This window comes from Trachymyrmex cornetzi, unplaced genomic scaffold (genome assembly GCF_001594075.2).
Source record: "Trachymyrmex cornetzi isolate Tcor2-1 unplaced genomic scaffold, Tcor1.1 scaffold1190, whole genome shotgun sequence".
In the NCBI taxonomy this organism is placed as follows: domain Eukaryota; kingdom Metazoa; phylum Arthropoda; class Insecta; order Hymenoptera; family Formicidae; genus Trachymyrmex; species Trachymyrmex cornetzi.
The window spans coordinates 126,539-143,679 of NW_017295752.1; the positions used below are offsets into that span (position 1 = coordinate 126,539).

General features: G+C 34.1%; 2 protein-coding genes across 2 annotated transcripts; one reads left to right on the plus strand and one right to left on the minus strand.

Moving 5' to 3' along the window:
* The first annotated feature begins 3,911 nt into the window (after positions 1–3,911).
* On the plus strand, positions 3,912–12,886 carry LOC108766661 (uncharacterized). The gene is made up of 10 exons (XM_018516080.1): positions 3,912–4,038; positions 6,838–7,141; positions 7,346–7,514; positions 7,576–8,320; positions 9,073–9,329; positions 9,799–9,977; positions 10,577–10,802; positions 10,885–11,044; positions 11,291–11,525; positions 12,603–12,886. The coding sequence occupies exons 1-10, from the start codon at positions 3,912–3,914 to the stop codon at positions 12,883–12,885; spliced, it is 2,685 nt and encodes an 894-aa protein (XP_018371582.1). The 3' UTR covers position 12,886.
* A 1,624-nt stretch (positions 12,887–14,510) lies between these two features.
* On the minus strand, positions 14,511–16,997 carry HemK1 (HemK methyltransferase 1). Its single transcript, XM_018516191.1, is given in 7 exon segments — positions 14,511–14,805; positions 14,879–15,135; positions 15,221–15,434; positions 15,528–15,616; positions 15,857–16,123; positions 16,801–16,883; positions 16,886–16,997. Coding segments are annotated over 7 exon segments (1,257 nt in total). The 5' UTR covers positions 16,989–16,997; the 3' UTR covers positions 14,511–14,561.
* Between the last annotated feature and the right edge of the window lie 144 nt (positions 16,998–17,141).

Sequence of the window (17,141 nt, forward strand, 5' to 3'; positions counted from 1 at the left end):
TACTAAAAATTCCATCAAAATACACTCAGAGAAAGAGAAAGAGAGAGGAGGGAGGAGAGAGGTAGAATAAAGCCACTGCGAGCGCATCTCCCCTCCGCACTTACATCCGTATATAGACATCACAGGCTCGCTTCATCAGATGTCAGATACTTCAGAATACAAAGATTGGTGATCGATGATTTTAAGTGAATTAGCTGCTTCAAAGGTGACAGATACAGAGAAATCATGAGAAAAACGAGAAGATTGATGGACAGTTTACTCGGATTTAAACGATATCTATTGCACAATCATTTAATTTGCAACTTTAATCGACTCGATCAATGAGTTATACGATATCCAAGATTTATTCAGCGATTTAAGAAATATTTGCTTGAATCATCTGGTGTAAATATTGCCTCACCATTTAATCGCGCGAAGATTTTCTTTTCAACTCGAATTATACATAATTTATAAATACGTAAACTCTATACCTATCTATCTCCTTTCTTAATAATTGTATTTATATAGAATACTTTCTAAGTACTTTTACAATCTCTTAGAATTATAAAGGCAGAATACATGTTATTAACATCATTAAAAGATTTACATAAGTATCAGCATTTATCCAATTGAAGCGGTCATCATAATCAAAGAAATTAAAAGATTTGTAAGAGAGTGATAAATGATAAAAAATTTATTTGAGAATGTTCGTAGAAAATAATAAATTATCATAAAACGGGTTTATTCTCTTGAGACAGGAAGCCTGCCATTTTATAGCGGCGTATGCATCACAGAGGGAAGTTCAATCTAATCAAAGTAACGGCTTGTAGCGATTGCCGCGCTCTGAAACGCTCATGGAAATGTGTTTACATAACTTAACATATGTAAGGTGTTCGGATACCTAATCGCGGGCAAAGATACGCAAAACCGGAAGGGACTTTGAGTGAAGTGCGATGACGTTCAAATAAAATGTATTGAGAAAGTGCACACGGTCGATAATGGAACTCGCACGAAGCTTATGCGAAGCAGCTGCTGGCAAATTGTGAAACATAATGCCCTTCTTGAAATTAGAAAATGTTAATATTGAAACTTACTAGAATTAAAAATTAAAAATTTTTTTTGCAAATGAGTATGTTTAAATGAGGACGTGTTTCTATTTCTGAATTTGTCGCTTATGTAAAAATAAATCATAGTTCCCTTTGTTTAAAATAAAAGAGGAACGATGAGATAAATTTACTGTTGTAGTATATGTTTTTAAAAGATCAAGCTACTTGTGGGAACGGTGGAAATAATATACCGCTGCTAAACAATAAAATTACTCGTACCGATGTTGATGTCGTTTTACTGTCATTTGCGTGCAGAGCGGAACTCAATTTTTGAATTTTATGATGCAAATATTGTTAGCCAAGCTTGAATTAACCCTTAATTTGTTCGATAAAATTAAGAATCTTTTCTGTACAGAAAAAATGTAGAAAATCACAATATACGTGTATGACGTAATGTAAAATCGCATGATTGAGTAGTAGGCGTCCATGAGACGTCAAGGATAAAACAAAGAAAGGGAATAAAACATGCAAGAAAGACATCAAAAATGAAACAAAACATGCATGATATAAGAAAGTAAAGAAAAGAATAATGTTTTGTATACATTTAAGATAATATTTTTCAATAAAATATATTAAAGCAGCTTACATTAAAGAAATAAATGAGCAATGTTAGAATATAAACAATTGTAAATTTATGGAATATAAATTTCTGTATCAACAATATACGTTCACGTGAAATGCAGCCTAAAGTATAACTGGTTCGCTATCGATTTAAGCTAACTTAAGAAAGATCTGTAAGGAGGAGCATTAAGACTCACCCGCAGCCCTGACATTTCGCTGATCGCATGAGGTCATGCGATTTAATTTGCATTATTCCTGTTAGTATACCTTGATAGTTCCTGATTTTCACTTTCTCTTACACACGGTAATCCTCAATAAAAATAATTGTATGCGTAAACTTCCGAAGTTTGCGTCTATAATAAGATATGACAACAATCAATGTTTCGTAATAAAGAAGAAAATAAAAAGTTATATATCTAAATGATATTATAGGAAAAATTGCATTATTCCTGAAAAAAGAAATATATATATCCATAAAAATAACTTTCCTTTATGTCAGAAAGATAACGCATGACGCTAAAAATAATATAAATTTTATTAAATTATATAACTTTATAAATATTTATTAAATTATAACTTCATAAATATTTGTGATCAAAGTTGATTGATAAACCATGTCAAGCTCAAGAAGTATGAAGCTATGTAACTTCGACAGTTCGGTAATAGATTGCAGCACTGTGCAGTAACGTTATGGAAGCCTACGCAATGTAATTTTAATTTAATGTTGTGTTATGATAGAGCATTACTTTAAAACTACTCTTACAGTAATGCTAGTTATTATTTTAGATCATTGAAAGTAAATGTACACTTGATGTTACGTGTACTTGCTTTCACATCAATTTTATCGTATTTAATTAAATACTTATACATGCATTTACGTTATGTAAATTACTTAATCATGAAAATATTCCTGAAATCGGTATATACTGTAGTAATTATTAACGATCTTCATTTCTCTGTGAAACATGAGAGTAAAAAGTAATGCTATTCACTTGGTTAGTGGGTTTAGAGAGTTATGCTGTGAAATTGATATGTGTGCCGAGCTATTAATGAATAAAATACGAGTATCCTACTTTGCGTATCGATAGCTTCTAAGCATGGAAACCATTATTCTGAATTATTTCAAATGAGAGCCATTATTGGTACCAAATGAATGTCAGAAATAATTGGATCGTAATTTAAATCCGCGTAAAGTACAGAAAAAACAGAGTATAGGAAATAGTAGAGTCATTAAACTGTAATATTATATAATAAGTGTCTATTATATGAAAGAACGGGAAAGCATTATTAATAGTGTAAAAACGAAAACTTTAGGATAAGGATTAGGATAAGAGAAATACATAAATTACGATAAAATAATAAAGTTTAAATAGAGAAGTAAAAATTTATATAGTTGTAAAAGAACTCTCTTTTATATCGAAAATAATCACGTTATAATGTTAAACAATAAGTTACAAAGTTGCAGCTGTGATCAAGAAATAAACAATTAAACGAATTAAAAATATCAGTAATGTCTAAATGTCGAAAACAACAAATTGGCAAATAATTAATAAAATAATATGTAAAATTACAATAATGAAGATAGGGTTACTAGCTAAGCAAGTCTTGATGCTATGTTATTAAAAAGCAAATAAATTATTTGAGCCATTTCTTATATTAAAATAATATGTATTGAAGACTATATTGTTGTTAAAAACAATCAATTTTGTGCACCAAAAATAAATGTTATAGCAATAATTTTAAAAAATGACCAAAAATTAAAATATCAATAAAAAACTGTTTTAAATAAATTTAATTTTATGTTTACTTTACTTTAAAATATTTTATTATAAGCATTAAAATTTTATTATTCAAAATAACAAAAATAATCTTAGTCAAAAGATTTAATTTTAATTTATCGATTATCAAAAAGGTAACTTTTTAGACGAGACACATAAAGTAATCGTTAATACACATGGATGTACATAGCAACAGCAGGTAAACAAGATTACAGTCAAATTTGATTGAGGTATAAACTCACAACTTTGCGGAAAATACATTAGTTACACATAAAAACGACAAGCGGAAACAGAAAAGAAAGAAGAGATTAGTAAAGTAATATATCTTAATTGCCAATGACTATTTTTTTCTTCAATTCTATCCACCTGTCGCGTTACATATCAGTTCTTTCACTCACCTCTGCGCAGGCTCTACTCTAACACTGTCACTCATCCATGAACATCCCGTAGTATCGTCAAATCAGTATAGCGGGGAGCGCTTAACGCGATGCTACTATGCAGTTTACTGCGTGGAGCGCTATCCGCGTCTTTCGGTACCGTCGTGCAGATTGCAATCTTCTTACTGCAAAACTCCAATATCACGAGAGTGCTCGCGTCCATGCCACCAGGAGCCGGTTAGTGCGATGTATCTTTAAAGTAGTTCACTATGGATAAATCTATACAAAAATAGTGATACACATAAAGATATGAAAACACATCGTTTTACTTCTTCGAGTGTTTACTTTTGTAATTAGATTAGCTTTCGTATTGCTCTTGATTCTATTCAGACCTTTTTGTATTTATTTCCCTTTATCGATTATTTGTTCAGAACGCTACTACCCTTTTTAGTTTAATACAGAATTATCTCATTAAAGAAATCGCTCCACTTCGCATTTTGATTCTTTTACTATTGCTCTTATATCTTATTGAAATTATTATATAAATACGAATCCTACGCGAATAAGTTACATATTTTTACCCCATAGTGATACACATAAAGATACGAAAACATATCGTTTTGCTTCTTCGAGTGTTTACTATTGTAATTAGATTAGCTTTCGTATATTGCTCTTGATTTTATTCAATTCAAACCTTTTTGTATTTATTTCCCTTTATCGATCATTTGTTCGGAACGCTAGTTCACGCCATAGTATCACGCGGTAAATTTTACGCGCGTACAGATAGGCGTGTGTGAATCAGCCAGGTCGCATGTAAGTGGTTCTCCACGTGCTCGATCGATTCGGAACCTTTCTTTCACATCGTTTGATACACGTGCACGTGAAAACACAAGCGATGTGCTGCGCGCTCCGTGATCTCATTTCCGCGCAGGGTGCATTCTTCCATGACCTTGTTATCAATGGGCTACCAACTCGCGTTATTCGAAATTAAACTGGTTGCCGACTAGACACCAGTCTAAGAGACAGCTTAAGTAATTCAGCGCTCTTATGCAGGTGTATGCGCTAGATAATCGATATTATTATCAGCATGCTTATATATATACATACGCAAATATGATGTTACTATTCTGATCTATTTTGCGATAAGATATTGATGTACAATAAGTTGTGTCGTAACTTATTGTTAGTAATATTTTTGTAATATTACAAAATATGAATATATCGTAAAAACAGATTTTTCTTAAAACAAGTTGTGTCAGAAGTAATATTTACTACTGATTACTTGATATCATGTAGATGTCGTAGAAATGTCAGTGCACTTCACTATTCGTAAATTTACGAGAATATCAACGAGAATGCAATGGAATGAGCAGTGCGGCATACGGGGGTTAATAGCGATCAATTCGACTCATTCTCACCATAGGAACTCCGTTTTCTATTGATTTAACACTACCATCACGTACTAAAAATACCTGAGGTATGCCGTGTGACTGTGAACTCTGCGTATATATGGAATGATTGAATAAAGTTCACCAACAGGAAAAGACATTTATGTTAATGCAGCGTATACTATATTTACAATATATACAAAACCATTGCAGTCTCTCAATCATTAATAATTCGATGAATTTGAAGACAGGGATAAATCGCTAGCTCATAGATAAAAAGTTGCGAAACTACAAATGATACATGGAACTTTAACAATATTTCCGCACCGGAAAGTCAAACGAAGCGTGAAACCAGGTCGTTGTAACAACGTGAAAAAAATTCCTCTAGTAGAATAGATCATGGACGTGTTCCACATAGTGTCATAATTGATCGATAATTTGAGCGATGACCAGTTGCAACATCTAAAACTGTCCGATACATCCAAAATCAATTTTGCTTTGAACTCGTGTTAAAACGTAAACTTCTTACTTACATAAAAAGTTTTTTAATATTTATGACTATGATTATGGTTATTACTGCTATAATATTAATAATAATAATTAATAACTATACGTTTAATTCTATCAACAAATATAGTTATCACCGAAACGACTATGAATTATAGTAGAATTATATATACATATTATTATTACTATAAAAATACAATTACTATAATTTAAGTAGAATTTATAATTATTTTTAGGACCAATCATATTTTATATGATTAACATAATATTGTAATTATATCAAAAACTTTTCTCTCAGTGCAGTTTTCAACTATTAACGTGAAATACAATAAATAAGAAACTTTCAGCTCAAGAGTACATTACTCCCTGGAATTCTTAGAATGACATAATAAACGACAACAGAAATTATATTTTTAATCCGTAATTCGAAAAAAAAACAGTTTTACTCACGCATGTGAATGGATTGTACAACTTTTATGATCTTCAATCACGTGATCGCGTGATAAGGAAGCTCAACTTAGTCCTCCGTCTTTATTGTCGCATTTATTATGATCGGCTCATCCTCAGCGGTATCGTGACATCGCCGATAAGTCGCATGACGGCCGGTCATTGGCCCCATCGACAAAGTATCTCCTGGAAAAGCTTCCGCGTACAAACATCCGTGTTTTCTTGCCCTTCTTATTCTCGAAGAATATGAGTTTTTATCAATAAAATATAAGGTTCTTTTACACAGTTTTATCAGTCATGAAAATCATTAGTATTTATCGTAATTATAAAAATAAAAATTATTTATACTTTATGTAAGGCAAGACTGCGACAATAATTTAAGATTATTAATAAAAATCTCACTTTTAGACAGTACATATACGAGAACACAATCAATACGAACTAGAAATTAAACGCCTACAATGGCCGATTAAGATTATTAAGTACACAATATCTATAACATACGTTTTATTGAAGATATAGATAATGATATTTAAAACATAGATAAAGGTGACAGGCAAAGTGATTTTTGTAATTTTCATAATAAATATTTTATTATATTATATATATATATGTACATTCGTATATTCATTTTTCAAATGTTAGACACGTGACAAAATCAAAAGCAAATATATCAATTTTCGCTAATGTACAGAAGACGAGGTTATTGTGATCGAACATCTGCCGGGACGGCGGGTGCATCTTCAGGATTTCTTTTGGACTGGTCTGGAAGACGCGCCGCCATGGGTGGATCCCAGTCAGGGTTTAACATATTACGAGACAAGAACAATCGTTCACACTGTCACAGTTTATACCCCGACCGATGAGAAAGACCCCATATCGTCTCATCGTCCCGATACTTACAATCCAGAATGCGTCACGTGCATAGAACCGACACCTAGGTTGGACGATGATGATCAGAGTATCGGAATTCTTATCGGAGATGATCCTGGTCCAAGGTAGATTAATTATTGAAGAATAATATTTTTTTAAATTGAGAAATAAAAAATCTTAACAAATGACAAAAAGATTTGATGAACGAATAAATATGATAATTATATGTTTGTTATATTAATTTAGCATATTGCTAAAAATATCACTATATAAATATTGCTTTGCAATATTGAAAAGTAAAACAAAGAAAGATAAATTTATGTTGGTAGGTACTGGCTGTTAACAGTTCTTCGACCAGGTGAAGCTGTACCGCCCAAAGTTGAGCTTCGATTGGCTCGCTTGTATCGAGCCGCGTTTTCCAGACAGCAGCAACGGCATCTTGGTGTGGATTCACGATCACGAAGAGATGCATTATTACGCGATTTTAATAACCGAAAGGTATAATATACGATTAGATGTTAATTTCTTTCATCATCCTTATTCTTTTCAATATTCACAGAACATACAAAAACATTTTGAAACTTCGTCTCAAGTAAAAGTTCCGCAAAAAGAAATTTCTACAAATACAACTGAAACTCAATTATTCGAATTAACAGTTGGTACCAGTGAAAGTTCTACGACTCACGCAAGAACTGAAACGAGCGTTGGAAACTTAGTTGACGAGAAATTCTTTTCGAATGTTTCACAAGTCAAGTCCATGAGAATGATCGAAATTCCCAAACCAAAAAAGATGTTGTTGCCAGTATTTGACAATGACGTAACAAACGATTACGATAAATCTACAAAAGACGATTTCGCTTTGAAGAAGATTATAAAAACGTTGAAAGCGGAAACAAAATCCTTTTCTACACAAAACGATGAATCTATAACTGTCGATCCAACACATCTTATCCCCGATACAATTGACGATTCTAGCAAACAATTCCCACCACAATCAATGCCAATTCCCTCATCCGATTCAAAACTGAATACTGAAAGCATCTCTAAAAGCCAATCTAATGATAACGAAGATGCGAGTACAAGCGTACGTTCGAGATTGCGTTTAGCGGACGGTTCGATTCCGGGAGTAGTAAAGGTCAGAATGCAGAATACGACCGTTATCGATGGTGCGATGGGGTTGATCTATTCAGTTCATCTCGATGGTAAGCCTATTCCTGCTGAAATGGCTTCAAGAGATATGGCGTTTCTTTCACCCCAAGAAGTCGCTCTGGAACTCGGTGCACCGGTAATTATTCAAAGTGAACGTAAGTAAATAACAATCTCATCAGAAAGGATTTCGTAAAATTGCAACATGTTAAGGGGATGCTGGAGGGACTCAATTATCGACATTGCAGTTTGATGAAAATCTCCGAATTGACTAAATGGAATAAAAAATCCTTTTACAGGATTAAAGTAAACGCAAGATCCTAATGTGGTACAGTGGATGTTATACTAAAATCGAAAAAAAGTAAAACATTTTTTTAACTTTTTTTTATTTTAGTATAAAATCCACTACACCACGTCAGGATTTTGCGTTTACTTTAACCCTGTAAAAGGATTTTTTATTCCATTTAGTCAATTCGGAGATTTTGATCAAACTGCAATGTCGATAATTGGGTCCCTCCAGCATCCCCTTAAGCCTCGTCTACAATAGTCGCACAAGCTGTGTCGCATGTCGTATGAAATGTCGCAAAAGTGTCGCATATAGTCGCATGATTGTCGTAGTCGTAAGAGCTCTTGTCGTATGGAATTGAGCCAACTTCAATTTTCTGCGACTGCGACAGGCATGTCGCATGAGCTCAGCTAATCACAGCACAGCAAGTTGACGTTTAGAATTTGTCATCGAATTGCGTGCAAACAATCATTATGACTACTGTAGACGCTCATTTAACGACACTCTTGCGGCATGCGACAAATTTTCCTGCGATGCTACTACTCGCGACATCCGACACAACCTATGCGACTATTGTAGACGAGGCTTTACATTCTCACATATAAATTATGTTATTTTCTCTAGCTTATATAAAGGAGAGTAGACCTCTAGCTCTATCGAGAAGGAGAGACGCATGGCTATTAATTGGTGCCGCCGGCGCGGGTGTCGTTTTACTAATTTTTGTTCTCGTTGGTTTGATCTTGGTTGCCAAAAGAAAAAGAGCACACAGCGCTGTCGTTGCGCCGCCGAATAAAAGTATTCTTAAAAAAGAACGTGAATACGCAACCGCGACGTCCGGTCTCGATAACACTGCATTCTCAACATCGGAAACAGAAATCAAGGTAGGTATGTGTAATACCGTTTTTACTTCTATTAACTAGATAAAAAATCATTTTTCGAATTAAGATTGCGAGTTTTCGTACGAGTCAGCGTTAGCTTAAATTGCTGTTGTATGATATATTTTATTATGCAGAGCGCGTGTAATAGGACCGACGAAACGTACGTCTGCTAAATTGTATCGTGTGGAATTGAGAAAGCGGATTTTTTTTGTAAAAGAATTCATAATTTTTAAAGTTCTTTCCTTGCGTGATAAAGGTTACGGGGTACCATAGGGAAATAAGCTCGACGCATTAAAACCATTACGGCACGCGAACGATCAACGAAACGACGTCGAAAATTAGAAGGAAAGACAATTCAGTTCTACGATGTCAGGACAATATCGATTCTAACAAAATATTGCTCCTACTCCGTCGAGCAAATTGTTACTTTTCGGATATCATTGTGTTTTATTCGACCCACCCTTGTTCGCAGACCGATGGTACCAGTCAGCGGCAAACTCCGCGGACTTTATCCCGAACTCCGATCACGCCTGACACGCCTGATAGTCTGGAATTAGGCATTCACGAAATTTCCAGCTACGACGACGAAGAACCGAAAACTCGTGGATCGGTCCTTTGGAGTACTCAAAAACACGCAACAAAGAAAGCAAGGTAATTACCAAAATTCCTGACAACTTAGAGTAATTCCGACAAATACACCGCACTGGGATTTACGCCGAAGAAGTCAGAAAAAATAGAAGGAGTGGGGGTAATTTTTCTGCAACTACTTTGTTACATGCCTTTATGCTATATTAGTATTGTGTTACGATTTCAGTTTCTTACTGTTAATGAAATTATTGTGAGTTGAATCGATTTATCACTGTAATACTATATGGCAAAAATGCAAGGGTGTGTTTCAAAAAGTTCTTTTTTTAATACGAAAAATAAGTATTTTGGATTTCAAATATTTTTTCATAATAGTAGACAGTACAAAGTTTTTACTGATATAGTTAGTTTACTTTAAAAATAGTAAATGATACTTAATAAATTAAGTTTTTGTTAGGTGTGGCGTATATATCGGAGTTACCATAATTAGGGGTGACTTATCATTAATATGCTAAACTACATGATCATATAAGAGAATTGATAATAATAATACAAAATCTAATTATATAAATTAATTGTACAAGTAATAAATAAAATATACTATAATTATACTATAAATATACTATAAATATACTATAATTGTACATTTCATGTATGAAATATAGAGCATCTCATGGAAAAATGATGAGAGCGAACGCAATGGACCGAGCTGAGTCACCGGATTCGTTAACCGATCATATAGAGACACTGGAGTCTTTAGAGAACGGTTATGCAAAACATAAAGAAGAATCTACTGCTTCGCCACGATCATATTTATCAATGCCATCGTGCAAGCAATTTCCTAGTATGCGTAGTGTAGAACCATTGTCAAGAGTGTTGGAACCAGTCATGGTAAATTTTGAAAAAAATGAACTAGATCACCGATATAAATCAGTTATATTTTTGTACTAATAATAAAATGTACTCTCTCTAGATTAGGCACTTAGACATCGATTCTCCAGAATTAGTGCGTCACAATAGAAATGACAATATCGACGATACGTTTCTCACAAGAACATCGAGTGCCTCAAAGGACCCTGGAGCTGTAGGACCGATTGTTTGGAATCTTAGGAAACAGATATTTTCTACAGAAGGTAACATATTTTATTTTTCCAACTATTTAATATCAATATCTGTAATTTAAAAATGCTCTTCCAGCAACGTCAATATTTCTCTTCGCATCGATTACGAACGAATAAATAATATCTTTCTACGAATTATTTTAGTCTATAAGCTACAGTAAAGTTACACCAACTCATTCGTTCGCAATCGATTACTGCAAGATGTAAGAAATATTTATTTCTTCACACAATCTCTCGAAAGATTCAACTTGTTTAAAGGTAATGGTACGTCCGAAACGGATGTCGATGGAGTGTACCATCTACCATCCGGACCCGTGGGCCGCGCCAGAAAGAGACTCCACGAGTTGCTCGAGGACTCCTTCAGCCTCTTCGGGAGCAGAGATGTCAAGATCAAAGAGCCGCAGCGACCATCACCGCAGCCAATCACCGTTGCACGTACAGCAGATACACTCGCGATACTTTCAGAAACCAGAGGCAAATCCGCCCACGCCAGGTATACATCCTTGTTTTTCTTCTTCTACAAATAATGGCAGTTATTACAACGTCTAAAATCGCTATATAATAAATTATTAATAACACTAAATACGTATATTTCTTTATTTTTAGAACCAATAAGAGATAAATGTCTTAAATGTAACCACTTACAATGGAAAATCTCGCCATATATTTTATTATTATATATGGGGTGTCTAGTAATTACCGCGCCATCTCTCGCAAGCAGGTAGAGCGAGTAAAATTGAATAAAAAAATTCTTTATTGTTTTTCTTAATAATAAATAAAAAATTAATTAAGGAAGGTCCGTGAATCAGTGTGTCTAATTGTAAACATGCCTCGACAGGAAGAAATTACACGGAAAGAACAATTTTGCCGCAGAAATATTTAAAAATTTAGATAGATTTAAACATAATTTTGATGGATCAATAAAGTAATTATGATAGGAAATTGAAGCATGATGAGCAATGATGCAAAAAGTTTTGATATTCTAGCAACTATAGCTTGAGCGTTCTACATAATTATTTTGATAAAAAATCCAACGAAATTTATTTTTAAATCTGCATTTAGCTAAATTGTTAAACTTTTGCAAAAACCATTTTTTGTAGTGTTACACAACAATTATGAGGCCTGTTCTTTTTGGCTGAATTGGTGCAAAATTTCAGCCAAAAAGAACAGGTGTATGGTTGCTACGCGCACGGTAAGCCATAAGCCATTGGGGAAAATGGGAAGAACGTACACCTAGCAACCACAAATAACGCTGAACTATTTTTTTTTGTCGTTAAATCACATAGATGCTTATTCGCGAACGCTTATTCGCACGTTTTTATGAAATAATTATTCACTTATTAATTCTTCATTAATTATTGAGGAAATAGTAAAACGAGGATTTTTCTATTTAGTTTAAACTGTTTTATCTGCTCAAGAAAAATAATATCGTAATTACTAGGTATTCTATCTATATATACTATATACTATTCTATTATATATATTTTATATATGTATACTATTTGTACATTAAATAAATTTAATAAATAATTAAATTAATTGAGTAGTAAAAAATTGTATAACTCTACAGCCCAATAACAACGCCAACGATGGAAATGAAGACGCGACCCCGTACATCATTACCACGTAGAAGTCTGGACGAGGATATTCCAGAAACTGGGCAAACCGAATCAATTCATTCTCGCGGTACCTGGGGCTCAAGACCACTCAGCGCGGGTCCATTTCATAGACCAAACTTACCAGAAGTGGACACTAGGCGTATATTAGCAGATAGCAGGCTTTCACCAGAAGATCCTGCAGTACCTTTAATCGCGTCAATCAAAAAAGAACTTGAAAAGTTCTCATCCCAGTAGAGCCCAGTAGCAAATACAATAGGATGCAATATTTAGCTTAAACGTCCGCGAAGTGATATATTTAAGCGTAAGTAAAAAAAAAACAATGTAAATATTCAATCAATCTTTTTCACAAAATTTTATAACTTGACGTCGAAGTTTTCCATTATATGAATTATAGCAAAACTGAACATTTTACACGTATTCATATTTACACGAAAGCATTATAAAGATGACAAATAAATAATATCGTAGTTTTATTGTTACAAATCAAAATCCTGTCACCGAATTTAATTTATTAATCAGTCACTGTATCATTACGTTAAATATAGACTGCATTTGCAAATTTAATGCAATACAATCATGGATAAAAACATTTGACTGATTAAATTATAAAAAGTATTTAAAAAAATAATACTGACTGATCTGTCCAACATAGAAATATGTACCTATATCAATGACACAGATAAAGTTATATACAATAAATTTATACCTGGACCTGGAGATACGGTAGTGTCTCGGCGTTATGTCAAGCGTAGCGACACTGTCGTAGCTATTTTATTACACGAGCAGGCGAGTTGTGAGGAATCGAGATTATTGTCAATAAAGGCTGAACCGATTGTTTATGCGGCTATGCAAATTTGCGTAGGATATCTAGCATAATGTCGCCATATTGATTTACATAAGATGCTCATTGGTTTAGCGGCCTTATATTATGCTTATGCTTTGTTATGCATTTCATGTGTGAAGCCTTTAAGACAGCAGCACAGGCTATTGCATATCACAGAACGCATAATGCATAAGCGAATCAACCAATCAGAATCTTTCCTTTTCTCCTATTTTACGGAAAAGAAAAATTTTGATTGGTTGATTCTCTAATGCACTGTATACTACGCATTATAGAAAAGTTTTAGCTGCAGTCATTATAGTTACGCAATTTTGTCTGCGGTTGCGCTATAATGCCTACTGAACGCGATGAGCGACTTTTTATAAATGTGAATTTATTATCATTACTATTAATTATTATTTATGGAATTTTATATATAAATACATAACAAAGTCTAAGGTTTCTCAAATTTGCAGCAGAGCTTGACATATCGACGACATTGGCTATAGTTAAAGTCTCATTACAAATGCTTCGAAGCGTTTGATGGACTAATTAAAAGAAAAAAATGTTACAAACTGACCAATTAAAAAACGCTTCAAAGCGTTTGTAGCATCGTGTTGACTGTACCCAATTATTATTTAAATCAGACCTGTCCAATTTGAGCTCCAGAGCCAAAACGCAAAGCCATCGACACAAAAAAATTCAATGTAAGATTTCGGAAACTGTAAAGTGTCGATACGCATCTGAGTGACGTTTATCAACACTTTACAGTCCCCGAGATCTTACTCACATTGAATTTTTTTTACGTCGGCTTTGCATTTTTGCTCCGGAGCTCGAATTGGACAGGCCTGATTTAAATCATGCTTGTTGAAAGTTATAAATGAAAAAAAAAATACAATTGTTTTATTTCTTCTATAATTTTAAAACTCATGTACTAATTATATTATAATGAAGCCACGGATATTATTAAATCAGATATTATTAAAAACTGATAATATATACAATCTAATGCATATATGCTGTTTTTATTAAGATTATTTTCTAAAATAACCATATACAAAATAATACAAATAGCGTCAAAAATCATTTTTCAAATGACTTTCAATACTTCCACGAAACGATCATTATTACAAAAATCTTTGTACGTGTGTTCATAATGGAGTTTTAAATCAGGATACTTATTTGTAAAAAATTGTATGTATTCGGGATGAGTGGGGTCAACCTCTACAAAAAGACGTCCACCAGGTTTTAATGCTTTTGCAGCATATTTTAAGAGCGGCTTAATCACTTTCAATCCATCATCACCGCCATCCAACGCTCGGAGATCTTCATAACTACATAATACATATGTTATTAATTTTTTACATATTTATAATTTGAAATTTGTAATTGCATTTTGCACGTTACATTCTTATCTCAGGTTGTAATTCCGGTATCTTCTTTGTTGGCACGTACGGCGGATTACTGATCACATAGTCAAATAGTTTTGAATTTAAATCCTTGCTGTCACCAGCATCGTACAAGTTGCTTAAAGCTTCAATACTCGCATCTGACTTTAGAGTCGCATGTATTACTGTAATTTGCTCCGTTAAATCCAATTTGCTCCGATTTATCATCGTCAAATCACAAGCGTGTAAATTCTCATCAATCGCTATACATTTTATCTAAAAAAAGTAAATGTCATATTTTCAATTATAATTATCAGAGTCTGTTTCTAACAAAATAGCTCAACAAAAATATCTCTCATACCTTTTTACAAGCGTGTGCTAGAGCGAGTGATATAGCACCTGAGCCGCAACCTATTTCTAAAATTTCACAACTATCAGCTTGTGACGAATTCAGTCTTTTCAACACAAAATCTACCAGTATTTCGGTTTCCGGGCGAGGAATAAAAATCGGTGGTACAAGTTTCACGGTAATGTCTCGAAAATCCCATTCGCCAATAATATACTGAACTGGCATCCTGCAAGGACTTGGCATTCATAAGCGAGCGCGAAAGACTTGGCGCAAAGATCCTGTATGGTAGATTATAAGACCTCTTTTAAGGGCCTCTTACCTAGATAAACGACATTCGCATAACGACTCCAATTTCTCAATCTGGCTCGCGTTGAGAGTATCATTTCTGACATTAAAAATATCTATTATCTGCAAATAATAAGAGAATTAAAGCAGTTTTTACTTGTTGATTTAGAGTCCAGCGACAGATCTTTAGGATCAAGTTTTAATATTTCTTTAAAATTTATTTGCAAAGATTATTTCTATTATACTGTCTTATATTCTCTAATGTACGTCATCAACGCTTTCTAATAGTACTAATACTTTCTAATTTGCTAAACAGCGTCGATCACAAAATGTCACAAATGAAAATAGCAAAATTTTGGATACCTTTTTAATCCCTATAACGTGCGCCACTATATGTTCTATGGATTCTACTGGCTCAGGTACGCCTTCGCTCTCGAATCGGCGAGTCCATTGATCGAGAACATTGCCGATCGTACATTCACGTGTGTCCGAAACAAGCAAACGTTGCTCTGGATGTTTCAACGTCATATTGAGATTGTTATTCGCCAAACATTGCAAGCAGGCGAATATAGCCGGTTTGTTGCGGATAGTACGTGTCCTCAAGATGTTACGACATAACATGATTAAACGCTGCGGAATGCAAATGCAAGATCAATCGGTTACTGACAGATAGATTCAATCAGTTACTGACTCTGGGCGATCAGCTGATAGACCGTGGGAGAATTGGAGTTTGTATATGCATACATATATTTCAACTTGCGCTATATGCATGTATATTATGATGTACGTACATAGATATATGGAAACTGCTGCCAGCTGGCGGAATGGAGGTGTATTGAACATTTATCGACAAGAATCCAAAATGATATTGTGACAAAAATAAAAATAATTTAAAAGAACATTGAAGCAATTATTAGATGCTCCAAATATAGAAATTCAATCAAAATAATGCAAACCATTTTCCGCACACATAGGTATAAAATAGTGTTTTTATAAAATAACATTATTGATGTAAAACAATAATACTATAGTTCTCCATGTATCTTATATATACCTTTTTTCTTGAAGTAAACTACATTATGCTATTAATTGTAGATATTATCACCTTCAGTTTTAGTTATTGTTAAATCATATTACTATATCCATTAAAACTACAAGCTACAAGTAATCCCGTTCTTTCCTTCATCAAGAGTCATCAGATGTGCAATCAGTGCAACTACCAATGGTTCTCCAATCGACCGATGGTGAAATCACTCTCTATCTTTACAGAAACTCAGAAAGTGGTAGCTAGACGCGGAGTCAAAGACCTGGGTCGCTTTAGAAGATGCCGCTAAAGCCGTGCTCCGCCGGTGGATCGAAAGGTCTAAAAACCATACACGCATGCGCCGATGTTGGAGTAGCTGTCTGGAAAAGAAGGGTGCTGGCTAACAGGCCGTTGTCTGGCCGAAGGCGCTGGCAGTCGCCACCGGCCCCGCTTCCAATTCATGACTGCCATGACAGTCCCTCCGTGTCGCAGCGAGTACGAGACTGAGTCGTAGTAACGCCGTTTAAAGAACGCCGCTGTTGACTTCTTCTCCCGACTGATGCACGTACTCGCGTTGCAGCGCGTTGCACCGCGAGGAGGTCAACTGAGATTTGACCTCGGCTG

Bases quoted from the DNA above. Each gene is read 5' to 3' on its own strand.
- LOC108766661 (XM_018516080.1), top strand. From the start codon at position 3,912: ATGCTACTATGCAGTTTACTGCGTGGAGCGCTATCCGCGTCTTTCGGT. The intron at 7,515-7,575 runs GTATAATATACG...CAATATTCACAG, and splicing joins GCGATTTTAATAACCGAAAG to AACATACAAAAACATTTTGA. The intron at 9,330-9,798 runs GTAGGTATGTGT...CCTTGTTCGCAG, and splicing joins CATCGGAAACAGAAATCAAG to ACCGATGGTACCAGTCAGCG.